This window comes from Dipodomys merriami, unplaced genomic scaffold (genome assembly GCF_024711535.1).
Source record: "Dipodomys merriami isolate MVZ:Mamm:240054 unplaced genomic scaffold, mDipMer1.0.p SCAF_33, whole genome shotgun sequence".
NCBI classification, from domain to species: Eukaryota; Metazoa; Chordata; class Mammalia; order Rodentia; family Heteromyidae; genus Dipodomys; species Dipodomys merriami.
Window position 1 is genome coordinate 2977840 of NW_027204826.1, and position 13175 is coordinate 2991014.

At 46.5% G+C, this 13175-nt stretch overlaps 1 protein-coding gene across 2 annotated transcripts in view; it reads left to right on the top strand.

Annotated features, from left to right (window-relative positions):
• Positions 1 to 13175, top strand: part of Sin3a (SIN3 transcription regulator family member A) — a 49486-nt gene that overhangs the window by 25637 nt on the left and 10674 nt on the right. For both annotated transcript variants that reach the window (XM_070042852.1, XM_070042851.1), the window contains exons 9-16: positions 994 to 1083; positions 2944 to 3062; positions 3615 to 3825; positions 4560 to 4676; positions 5625 to 5863; positions 7616 to 7799; positions 8760 to 9333; positions 12751 to 12920. In XM_070042852.1, the coding sequence (XP_069898953.1) occupies positions 994 to 1083; positions 2944 to 3062; positions 3615 to 3825; positions 4560 to 4676; positions 5625 to 5863; positions 7616 to 7799; positions 8760 to 9333; positions 12751 to 12920 (1704 nt within the window). The remainder of the gene's footprint in view (positions 1 to 993; positions 1084 to 2943; positions 3063 to 3614; positions 3826 to 4559; positions 4677 to 5624; positions 5864 to 7615; positions 7800 to 8759; positions 9334 to 12750; positions 12921 to 13175) is intronic.

Genomic DNA, 13175 nt, shown 5'->3' on the forward strand with positions numbered 1-13175 from the left:
GCCTCCAGTGCCTGTTTGTAACCAGCACATGATGCCTCTTACTCAGCACTAGCTGACTGCACAAACTCACAGGCTTGCTCCCTTTTCAGTGTGGTGCTGTGGTGATGTGGAGAGGGCGAGGTTGGTCACTGAATATCCAGGTTTTTCTGGGAATTCTAAAGCAGGGTGTAATGTAGAAGAGGTGACCTGTCTGCAGAGTTTGGAGAGACACACTTTGAACAAGTGGGTGATACACTAGGTGTTGCCAACACTTTCGAAGCACTCCTTTTTTTGTTTTCTCACTTCAGTAAAGAGTGTTAGGATTGGGGTTGGCGGCATGACTCAGATGGTGGAGCGCCATTCAATGAGTGGAAGCTTCAGATACCACATTGCAGTGTGTGGGTAGCAAGCCTCAGCTGTGCCGGTGGGCTTCACTGGGATCTTCTATGGAGCTCCCACGCGCCACAACCCACAGGTGGAAGCATTGGGAGAATATAAATTCTCCACCTGCATTCCGTGGGCAGCGTAAACAAGGCTGCGGGCCCCACGAACGTGTCCTCTGAGGCCGTGGCAAATGTGCTGCTGCTTATAAAGTGGTGCCTTTCTTCACCAATCGTGAGAGGTTGGCTGGAGTTACACCACAGGTCTAGTTCATCCCCTTTTCAAAGCACTGTTAAGTTTGTGTATATACTGATGATAACATGGTTATTTTTTGTATTAGGAAAGCGCTACTTTTTGAATATTTTTAAATTAAAATGTTACTTAAGAAAGGTTAGAGATTTGGGGAGTGGAATGATCTGTGAGCATTGGATGAGGAAAATGGACAGGAAAACTAAAATAGAAGTGAAAGTAGAAATCTTTTAGGGTGTAAAGTGGGTCGGGGGCTTGAATTCTCACCTGTTCCAGATTATTCATCCATGGTGGGCTCTGGGATGGAACTCTTCAGCAGATGTGGCATAAAATGCAGGGAAATCCATTCCCTGAGTCTCACATGTTTATATTTCTCCTTCGCAGAAGAAGCCCAAACTCCTGAGTCTAAAGGATTCCTCAATGGTAGATGCCAGTAAGCACGGGGTTGGAACAGAATCATTATTTTTTGATAAGGTGAGTAATGGATAAGAATTGCTGTTAATATAAATAATTTCAGCCGGGCGCTGGTGGCTCACGCCTGTAATCCTAGCTACTCAGGAGGCTGAGATCTGAGGATCGCGGTTCAAAGCCAGCCCGGGCAGGAGAGACCGTGAGACTCCTATCTCCAATAAACCACCAGAAAACCGGAAGTGGCGCTGTAGCTCAAGTGGTAGAGCGCTCGCCTTGAGCTGAAGAGCTGAGGGACAACGCCCAGGCCCGGAGTTCAAGCCCCATGACCGACAAAAAAAAAAAAAAAAATAATAATAATAATAATTTCAAAAAGATCCCGCTGTTCAGAAGTGTGAGTGCAGCGTGTGTGACTGCAGCTTGTGCAGGCACTAGTCCTGGGGCTTGAACTCAGGGCCTGGGCACTCTCCTATAGCCATTTTGCTCAAGACTAGTGCTCTACCACTTGAATCATAAGTCCACTTCTGCTTTTTGTCTTTAACTGGAGATAAAGAGTATCGTGGACTTTCTGGGTTGGCTTTGAACCTTCTCAGATCTCAGCACCCTGAGTAGTGAGGATTAAAGGCATGAGCCCCTGGTGCCAAGCCTAGAATTTTTTTTTTTTCTGTTTGCTTCCTTGCTTTTGTACAGGGCAGGCAAACACTCTGCCATATTTTCCACGTTGTAGATCCTTTTCAGCTTCTACAAGTATTAGCACAAGTTGATAAGATAAATAGCATTTTCTGTGTTGGTTTTGTGAAGTCCCTTGTGACATGATAACATTGTCCATGGTGGAACCAGACAGAACCTCACAGAAACTGTGGTGCTCGTCTCAGAAGGTGTTTGGAAGGCATTTGGTGTTCCCACGTGGATATTTGGATGTGGCTGAGGATTGATTTCTTCACAGTCTTTGAGGCTCCATAATCTTCAGCTTCATGTAGCTTTCTGTCTCTCTGCGTGTGAACGCACAGAAGTCTTTTTGTTTTCTGTTGTTTTGTGGGTATGTGTAGGGGTGTGTATGTGGTACTGTGGTTTGAACAGTACCTGGGCCTCGTGCTTGCTAGGCAGAGGCTCTACCATTTGAGTCATTCTGCCAGCCTTTTTGGCAGTAGTTTTCAAGGCAGGGTCTCTCTTTTAAGGCACAGGCTGATCTAGACTATAATCCTCCAATCTGTGCTTCCCTTTGTAGTTGAGATGATAGTCGAGTGCCACTGTACCTTAGTCCTTAGCTGAGAAAGAGTCTTTCCACTATATTGATCTCTAACTGTGGTAATCCCAGTTTGACCTCCAAAGTAGCTAAGATTACAGCGTTACAACATCATTCTGGCTAAAATAGTTCTTTTTGTGCTGTTTCAGGACTTGAACTCAGTTCTGGTGCTCTTTCTCAGCTTTCTCTGTTTCTCTTGGCTGGTGTTCTACCACTTTTGTCATGGCCTCCAGTCTGGCACTTTGTTGGTTAATTGAAACTGAGCCTCTTGGATTTTTCTGCCTACCCAGGCATCCAACTATGATCTTTATCTCTCAGCCTCCTGACTGCAGGTGTGAACACAGCACTCAGTTCAATTTCCTGATGTTTTAAAAGTCATCTAGGCCGGGCACCAACAGCTCACATCTGTAATCCTAGCTACTCAGTAGGCTGAGATCTGAGGATTGCAGTTAAAAGCTAACCTGGGCATGAATGTACATGAGACTCTTACCTCCCGTTAGCCACCAGAAAACCAGAGGTAGCACTGTGGTTCCAAGTGATAGTGCTAGTCGTGAGCAAAAGAGCTCAGGGACAGCACCCAGACCCCGAGTTCAAGCCCCACAATTGACTACAAAAAAAAAAAAAAAGTGACCTAGAGCCTCGGTTTTCCATGTAACCATTTTCCTGCATTGTCTCTGTAGGTCCGAAAGGCTCTGCGCAGTGCAGAGGCATATGAAAATTTCCTGCGCTGTCTTGTTATCTTCAACCAGGAGGTCATCTCCCGAGCTGAACTGGTGCAGCTGGTCTCTCCTTTTCTAGGGTATGTGAACTGAGGGCTGCAGACCTAGTTCTCCTTTGGACACGAGATAGTGATTGGTTTGTAAGAATGTGTAATAGGCAACATTAATTGCGGTAATGTCAGCTGACTCATGTCAGTGTAAATAAAATACAATCTTACCTCTTCAAGATGAAAAAAATTGTCCCAGTGTATGTTGCAGTGTCATGGCTGACCAATCGTCCGGAATGATGGTCTTTTTATCATCTAGCCGATTCTGGATGTTTCAAGACACATCTCCCCCAGGGCTCTATAATTTTGACTGTGATTGACAGACAACCTAAGAATTGGGTTAGCACAGAAGCAATACTCTAGATCCAAAGAAAGGCTGGCTTTTGCCTAGTTTGGCTGCAGTGTTCCATTACCCCTTTAACCTAGCCTTCAGCAAGGAGCAGGGCCCCACATGCAGAGTGTGCTGAATGAAGATGCTCGTTCTCCATGGTAGAGTTCTGACCAACGTGGAGCCCTTAGCCTACCTAACCTACAAATAAATGCATATTGCCTCATTGCTCACAAGTGTTTTGCTTGATTCTTCAGGAAATTCCCTGAATTGTTTAATTGGTTTAAAAACTTTCTGGGCTACAAGGAGTCTGTTCACCTGGAGAGCTATCCAAAGGAACGTGCCACAGAGGGCATCGCCATGGAGATCGATTACGCATCCTGCAAGCGCCTGGGCTCCAGCTACCGCGCCCTGCCAAAGAGCTACCAGCAGCCCAAGTGCACGGGCCGGACTCCACTCTGCAAAGAGGTGGGTGAGGGTCAGCATGGCCCCCCACTTCCTCTGCAGGTAGTGGGGAACAAGCCAAGCCTTTTTTTGAGTGGTGAGATCAAGGACTTTCTCTGTTCTTCCAGAGACAGTTTTCAACCTACAAGGAAAATTCTTTGCTTCCTAGTATCCTCTTTTTTTTTTTTTTTTTGGTCATGGGGCTTGAACTCGGCCTGGGTGCTGTCCTCTGAGCTCTTTGTTCTCAAGGCTGGCACTCTACCACTTTGACCCACAGTACCACATCCAGTTTTTCTGATGGTTCATTGGAAATCAGAGTCTTACACACTTTCCTACCCAGGCTGGCTTCCATCTGTGATCCTCAGATCTTAGCCTCCTGAGTAGCTGGGGTGACAGGCTTGAGCCACTAGTGCTCAGTTTCTTGTGTATCTTTTTAGTGGAACGGAAACGTGTAGAGTTTTGTTTTAGTCTCTTTTCTTTTTCCTTTTTTTTTCTTTTTTTGGTCAGCCATGGGGCTTGAACTCTGGGCACTCTTGGGCACTGTCCCTGTGCTCTTCAGCTCAAGGCAAGCACTCTACCATTTTTATCACTGCACCACTTTTAATTTTCTGGTGGGTAATTGGAGATAAGAGTCTCACAGACTTTCCTGCCTGGGCTGGCTTTAAACTGAGATCCTAAGATCTCAGCCTCCTGAGTAGCTAGGATTACAGGTGTGAGCCACCAGCACCTGGCTCAGTCTCTCTTTTTCTATCCCCAAGGTTTTAAACGATACCTGGGTTTCCTTCCCCTCCTGGTCTGAAGACTCCACCTTTGTCAGTTCTAAGAAGACTCAGTATGAGGAGCACATTTACCGTTGTGAAGATGAACGTTTTGAGGTATGAGCTCCTTGTTCATTGGGAGTTAGGGGATTGGGAGAAAATGAGATTAATGAAAGCGTATCTTAAGTATAGTTTGTGAGCATGGGCTGTTTAAGACTAAAGAACCAAAGGCTCACAGTGTTGTAAGTGCTGCTTACAGTGACCACCATCAAACATATCAATTTTTTTTTTTTTTTTTTTTTTTTTTTTTGGTTGGTCATGGAGCTTGAGCTCTGGGACTTTTGCTGTCCCTCAGCTCTTCAGCTCAAGGCAAGTGCTCTACCACTTGGTCCATAACGCAACTTTTGGTTTTCTGGTGGTTTATTGGAGATAAGAGTCTCACAGACATTTCCTGCCTGAGCTGATTTTGAATTGTGATCCTCAGATCTCAGCCTCCTGAGTAGCTAGGATGACAGGCATGAGCCACCAGCGCCCGGCTCCTTTGAGTTTCGAAGAGCTTTTTTCACTTCAGCAATTTTGTGTGTTTTGAACGAAGAATTCTCTGTCAGTTGGCCACTGGTAGGTGGTTAGTCATAGTTGCCTATAGCATCTATGAACTTCTCAGTCATTTCACAGAAGTCAATAACCATGATCAATGCTAGCGTCTGTGGAGCATTATTATATCAAGCTGAAGAGAGTGTTCTTGTTCCCTGTGCCCACAAGTTCAGGTGATAAGTTGGGGTCTCTGCTGTAAGGCCCCCAGCCTATGGTTGGCTGTCCTAAGGCAGCCCTATCGCTGGCTGGGAGAGCAGTAATAGCTGTTCAGCTGCCTTCGGTGTGTGTTGGCCTGTGCTAGGCATTGTGCTTAATGTGCTGTGTGACTAGTACGTGCGGGCAGTGGCTCGTCCTATTTGATAAGCTGTATCTGGTATCTGGCATTTATGACCCCGCTAGATCCCTACCTTATTCTAAGCACTACTTTCTTCTGGTTTGGGTTCTGAGCGCCATTCTTTTCTTCTTCCCTAGCTTGATGTCGTCTTAGAGACCAATCTGGCAACAATCCGAGTTCTGGAAGCAATACAGAAAAAGCTCTCCCGCCTGTCTGCTGAGGAGCAAGCCAAGTTCCGCCTGGACAACACCCTCGGGGGCACGTCAGAAGTCATCCACCGCAAAGCCCTCCAGAGGATATACGCTGACAAGGCAGCCGACATTATCGACGGGCTGAGGAAGAACCCCTCCATCGCAGTTCCAATTGTTCTTAAAAGGTGCGTGAGCAGTGTGTCCTTTGTGACAGCCTCTGTGTGTGTGTGTGTGTGTGTGAGTATGCATGCATGTGCACACGCGCGTTTGAATGCCCATACTGTGGTTTGAACTCAGGGTTGGGGTGCTGTTCCTTTACTTTCCCACTCCCTGTCAATACTCTGCCACATGAGCCATAACTGCACTTCTAGCTTTTTCTTGGTTCATTGGAGATAAGAGTCTCTTTCTTCAGCTCAAGGCTAGCACTCTACCACTTGAGCCACAACGCCATTTCTGGATTCTGGTGGTTAACTGGAGATAAGAGTCTTATGGACTTTCCTGCCCGGGCTGGCTTTGAACCATGATCCTCAGATCTCAGCCTCCTAAGTAGCTAGGATGACAGGCATGAGCCACAAGCTCCCAGCTGTGTTTGATTTTTTATCATAATCTTGAGCATTAGCATCAACTGTGATCAAAGCCTCCCAAGCAAGCCAAGACGACAGTTTCGTGCTCATTTCTCTGTTCTTAGACTTTGCTCTTCCTGGGGCTCGAACTGAGGACCTGAGGCCTGTCCCTGAGCTTTTGCTCCAGGCTAGCACTCTACCATTTGAGCCACAGCTCCACTTCCAGCTTTTCTTTTCTGTTTACGTGATATTGAGGAATCAAACCTACGGCTTCATGCATGCTAGGCAAGCACTCTACCACTCAGCCACATTCTCAGCCCCAGAATGCGTGCTTCTGTTTTATTTTCACGATGTTGGGTTCAAACCCACGGCTTCAAATTTACTAGGGGAAAATGCTGCATTTCTTTCTTTTTTGGGGCGGGGGGGGGGATTCCGTTCGTGGGGCCTGAACTCTGGGCCTGGGCACTGTCCCTCAGCTCTTCAGCTCAAGGCTATCTATCGCTCTACCACTTGAGCCACAGCACCACTTCCGGCTTTTTTCTTTTTGCTTATGTGGTGCTGAGGAATCACCAGGGCCTCATGCATTCAAGGCAAGCGCTCTACCACTGAGCCATCTTTCCAGCCCCAATGCTGCATTTCTTAACTACACTTTTTTTTTTTTTTTTTTTTTTGGTCAGTCATAGGGCTTGAACTTGGCCTGTCCCTGAGCTGCAGCTCAGGGCAAGTGCTCTACCACTTGAGCCACAGTGCCACTTCTGGTTTCCTGGTAGTGAATTGGAGATAAAGAGTCTCACAGACTTTCCTGCGTAGGCTGGCTTTGAACTGTGATCCTCCTTGGATCTCAGCCTCCTGAGTAACCGGTATTATAGGCATGAGCCGTCAGCACCCAGCTTTAACCACACTTTTTAAGCATTAGTCATTGTAAGTCAGGCACCATAATTGTAATCCTTTCTGCTCAAATGGCTAGGAGGACTGCAGTTTGAAGCAGCCCACGCAGATAAACCATAAAAAAGCCATGACTGGAGGTTTGGGTTAAGTGGTAGAGTGCCAGCCTTGAGCAAAAATGCTAAGTGATTGCTCAAAGTCCTGAGTTTAAGCTTCAAGACTGGCACCTTAAAAAAAAAAAGAAAGAAAGAAAAAAAAAATAATTGTAGCTAAGATGTCTGACTTAAGGATAGATTATCTCCCCATAGTAAGTCCTACCTAAGAGTGGTTCCCTGTCGTCATTCATCATACTATTTTATTTGGAAATATTTATCTCAGGTTATAAATATTCCCACCAGATGTTGCATATCTTTTAAGTAATCGGGGTTTATGTCTCCTTCCTAGTCTCTTAATTTCCACATGGTGTTCACATCTCCCTCTCCCCGGCAGGTTGAAGATGAAAGAGGAAGAGTGGCGAGAAGCTCAGAGAGGCTTTAACAAGGTTTGGCGAGAACAAAATGAAAAATACTACTTGAAGTCTCTAGACCATCAAGGCATCAACTTCAAGCAGAACGACACGAAGGTCCTGAGGTCTAAGAGCTTGCTCAATGAGATCGAGAGCATATACGATGAGGTGAGCCGGCAGGCCCGGGCCCCTGTGGGCTGGCCTTCATCTTTTTCATAGCTTTGCTTCCTGGAGATTCTTTGTTACAGAGGCATTAAGATTTTCCAGGGCTGCTGATTCAGTGTACACTTCTTGCCCCCTGCCGTCTGCTTGCCTAAATATGATGGCTCTGTACCACAGCTCTAAAACTTACCATTGACCTCAAACTACCTAATCCTCATTGACGCGGCACACTTATTAGCAGGACTATAAATAGTCTTGGAGCTAAAGATGAATAAGATGAGTCGTGTTTTCTGTTAGTGTACAGTCTTAGGACATGAGGGTACTGTGATCACACATTCTTAAAAGAATATAGCATGGGCTGGGAATGTGGCTTAGTGGTAGAGTGCTTGCCTAGCACGCATGAATCCCTGGGTTCAATTCCTCAGTACCACATACACAGAAAAAGCTAGAAGTAGCACTGTGGCTCAAGTGGTAGACTGCAAGCCTTGAGCAAAAAGAAGCTCAGGGATAGTGACCAGACCCTATGTTCAAGCCCCAGGACTGCCCCCCCCCCCCAAAAAAAAAAAAGAATTTAGCAAATGAGCTCTGACATAAACTTAACCACCAATACTCTCAGTGTTATTACACAGGCACCTAAACACTCTACCCTGGAAGTGTTTTAAACTCAGCCCCCGTTCTCATTCAGAGTCTTACAAGGTACCAATTTTTCTGCATCAAGTTAACTCTTCCACATTACCTATGTATGTGAAGAACCATATAACTGTTAAGGTCAAGGGGGTGTCTCCAAGGCTTACAATCCTTCTGCCTCACCTGTGTGCTGCGATTACAGTTGTATACACATACACACACACACACACTCACCCACAACTGCCTCTGTAGTTCATAATAGAACGTGCGTGGCTGGTGTAGTCCTGTTCATTGTTGTTGTAGCCATATCACACGATGCTTTTGTGTCTGTCCCATTAGAGGCAAGAACAAGCCACAGAAGAGAATGCAAATGTCCCCGCTGGCCCACACCTCTCACTCGCCTATGAAGACAAGCAAATCCTGGAGGATGCCGCTGCCCTGATCATCCATCATGTCAAGAGGCAAACAGGAATTCAGAAGGAGGACAAGTATAAAATCAAGCAAATCATGCATCATTTCATTCCAGATCTGCTGTTTGCTCAGAGAGGTGATCTCTCCGATGTGGAGGAGGAGGAGGAGGAAGAAATGGATGTAGACGAAGCCACAGGAGCAGCCAAGAAGCACAACGGTGTTGGGGGCAGCCCCCCTAAATCCAAGCTCCTCTTTAGTAACACAGCAGCTCAGAAATTGCGAGGGATGGACGAAGTGTACAACCTCTTCTACGTCAATAACAACTGGTATATCTTTATGCGGCTGCACCAGATTCTCTGCTTACGGCTGCTACGGATTTGTTCCCAAGCTGAGCGGCAAATTGAAGAGGAAAACCGAGAGAGAGAATGGGAACGGGAAGTGCTGGGCATCAAGCGAGACAAGAGTGATAGCCCTGCCATCCAGCTGCGGCTCAAAGAACCTAGTGAGTGCCTGGGCTGTGGGCAAGCGAGAGCCATGCCTTGGGTTTTGGAGCAAACTTATCACACCCTGTCTCTGCAACTTAACTGCCTGTGTGACCTTACAGCAGCGAGCTGATAACTTGGGAATGGAGGTGTTAATTACTACCTTATGGGTGGCTGGAGGACTTGGCACAGGCGGAGGGGAGGGTGAGGGGCGAGGGCGGTTATGAGAGAGAGAGAGCACTTTTGCCCTGCTTGGTTCATGGACACTGAGCTTAGTGGTTGGTACCGCAGACACAGGGATGGGGCGTCAGTTACCCAATTGTCAGTATACAGAGTGAAAGGACAGAGACTTAATAGTTGATTCCACTCCATGACAGCCTAAATGTCTAGTTATTCATGCCCAAGACAAATAGCTGTGTTCCTAAAAAGTAGCAATATTTTCTGAAGAGGAGATTGGCATTGGGGCTCCTGTGACACGAGAGCAGGTTGAGGAAGCCCTGATGATGCGCTAAGCAAGTCTGCTGCCTGTGTCCACACCACAGTTCAGCTCATACATTAGGGACTTGTTCTGAGCCAGAATCTTTTTCCACGTCTTTCGTCTGTGCTCTTCAGGAAATAGCAAATCTGAGGAAGGAGGTTTTATTTTTCTACATACGTTTTTTTTTTTGGGGGGGGGGTCCGGTTGTGGGGCCTGAACTCTGGGCCTGGGCGCTGTTTCTCAGCCCTTCAGCTCAAGGCTAGCGCTCTACCACTTGAGCCCCAGCGCCACTTCCGGCTTTTTTCTTTTTGCTTATGTGGTGCTGAGGAATCGAACCCAGGGCCTCAGGCATGCAAGGCAAGCGCTCTACCACTGAGCCAACTTCCCAGCCCCTCTACATACTTATTTTTGTGCCTATCTTGGGGGTTGAACTCAAGGCTTATGCACAGTCCCTAAGCTGCTTCTGCTCAAAGTAGCACTCTACCACTTGAACCATTGCGCCACTTGCAACTTGTTCTGAGCAGTTATTGGAGATAAAAGTCTCACCGACTTTCTTGCCCAGAGAAGCTTCAAACCATCATCCTCAGATCTCAACCTCTCCTTATAGCAAGGATTAGAGGTGTGAGCCACTAGTGTCTAGCTTCATTTTGTTTTTTGGGTTGCTCTTACAGAAATCGAATGTGCAGCCCTGGCTGTCTGAAGAGCTAATGACACTAGCAATTAATTCTCAACGCCTTTGTCTACATTAGTGCTAGCTTGAGAGAAACAAATTATGGCCTTTAATTTAACTGTGGTGATTCCTTTTGCTTAGGTAGGAATTAAAGATGGCATCCTCCTGGCCTGACCACTAACCTAACCTGGCTTAACCTGGTATGAGGCTTACATCTTTGGTGTTGAGTGGTAAAGCCAGAGCCACCCTTATCCTAGACGTAGCTTATAAGAACAGGTGTAGTTTCACTAGCTTTATACTCACATAAAGGCAGGTGTTTTTCCCTGACAGCCACAATGTATTTCAAAGGCTGTCATCTCTGTCTGTCTGTGGGCTTGTGCGCAGGTGATGTTCTGCAGTCAAACTCAAGCCACTTGATTGCTTCACGCAGTCATTGTCTTGTTTTGCCCGTCTGGGAACTTTGCACCACACTTCAGATAAAGGGAGATGGGTTCCGTTTTGCTCATTAGAGTTTTCTCTTCATGCATATGCTACGTGCAGGTAGCCAATGGGTGAAGTTTCTTTTTGTAATTTTTTTCTTCTTGTTTTAGTCACGTTTTTTCCTTTCTTTCTGGCAGTATTGTGGAGTTTGAACTCAGGGCCTTTGTGATTACCAGGCAGCCATCTGCTTCCAAGCCATGACTTCCCACCCTTTTACCAAGGTCATTTTTTAAATACCTTCTTGCCTCATGACCAGTGCATGCTTGGACCATGATTCACCTGTTTGAGGCCTCCCATCCTATTTGGGATGTGACAGCCATATACACAGCGAGCCTAGTTGAGGAGTCTCAAAATTTTTCTGCCCTTCTGCCACAATCCTCCCACTATCAGCCTCCCAAGGAGGTAGGATTACAGGTGTAAGCCTCCTGCACGCAATTCATTTTAGTCAACTTTTAATGAAAGTACATTTACACTGGAAAGTATATAAATCACAATTTTGCAGCACAGATAAGTTTTTCCTTAGTGAATATATTTGGGGTTAAAGAAAGAGATTAAGGGCTGGGTGCTGGTGGCTCATGCCTGTAATCTAGCTACTCTGGAGGCTGAAATCTGAGGATCTCTGTTCAAGGCCAGCCCGGGCAGAAAAGTCCATGAGATTCTTTATCTCTAATTAACCACCAGAAAAACAGAAGTGGTACTGTGGCTCAAGTGGTAGAGTACTTGCCTTGAGCTGAGGGACAGTGCCCAGGCCCAGAGTTCAAACCCCAGGACCAGGAAAAAAAAAAAGACAACAATGATGACAATGAAGAATCAAGATAAGACGCCAGTGTCTTCTGTGTGCTTTCCTCTTGAGTCCCAATCATAGAGATTAGTGTTTGAATTTTATCTATAGGTCTCAGTAAGCTGAAAGGAGCTCTCTCTCTCTCTCTGTCCAGTCTTTGTTCCTCTACTGGTTGCCAGACAACTTTTAAGTACTAATGAAAATCATTCCAAAACTGGGTGTGATGGCTCACATCCATAATCCTAACTACTCAGGAGGTTGAGACCTAGGTTCAAAGCCAGCTCTAGCAGGCAAGTCTGTGAGACTCTTATCTCCATTAACCATCAAAAAGCCAAAAGTAGAGCTGTGGTTTAAGTGGTAGAGTGCCAGCCTCAAGCAAAAAATAATAATACCCTAAGGAACAGTGCCCAGGCCCTGAGTTCAAATCCTAGAACAGACCGGAAATATAAAATGATTGATTCAGGGTGCTAGATGAGGTGATTCCTGTGTGCAGCAAGTATAGGTCATTGAGTGCAGCTCATGGAGCATATAATATTGTAAACCTTTTGAAACAAAAGAACTTTGACAAATGTAGATGACCTCATTATTCATAAGGGATTTAATTTGTGCCCCTTCTGTTAACGACAGTTTGCCCTGGACTGCTGGCCAGCCCATGGCTGCACCTGCCCACCTGCCTTTTCTTGTCCGTAATTTGTGTTTCACTGAAATAGCTTGATGAGCAAGTACCTCTCCAGCCCAAAGCACCTGGATCCTTTGCCTTGGATATTTTGCTTCCCTGTCCTTCGGCGGCCAGCAGTGCTATGGAGTATCTAAGGTTACGAAGTCTCTTTCTCTACTGGACCGCACTTGATGATAGCCAGCCATCAGATCTCATCTCTGCAGGGGTTGAGGAGCTGGTGATTTCACTATTTCCAGTGTTGATGCTTTCAGATGCAGCGTGGCCAGCTGTGGGGTTTGTCCTGCCTTCTGTCCTCCATCTGCCTTTAGCTGGGTAAAGCCTCACCTGTCCCATCCTTTCTCTTCTCTAGTGGACGTTGATGTGGAGGATTATTACCCAGCATTCTTGGACATGGTGCGGAGCCTGCTGGACGGCAACATAGACTCGTCGCAGTATGAAGACTCGCTGAGAGAGATGTTCACCATTCACGCCTACATTGCCTTCACCATGGACAAGCTGATCCAGAGCATCGTCAGACAGGTGAGGGGGCCTGGAAGCCGGGGCTGCTCAGGGCAAAGAAAAAAAGGATTTGCATGGTGTGTAAAGGGAAGGCGGTCTGCTTGTGTGACGCTGTGAATGGACGGCTCTGAAACGGAAAGGCAGGCAAAGGATAAGGGATGGTCTCACACCATGTCGCAGTGTCACTATTCCAACCACACAACGGGCTCCCTCGCAACCCTCCGTGCTCTGGCCCTACTGTAGTCTCTGCATTCCTTCTGGCCCCCCTTGGAGAGC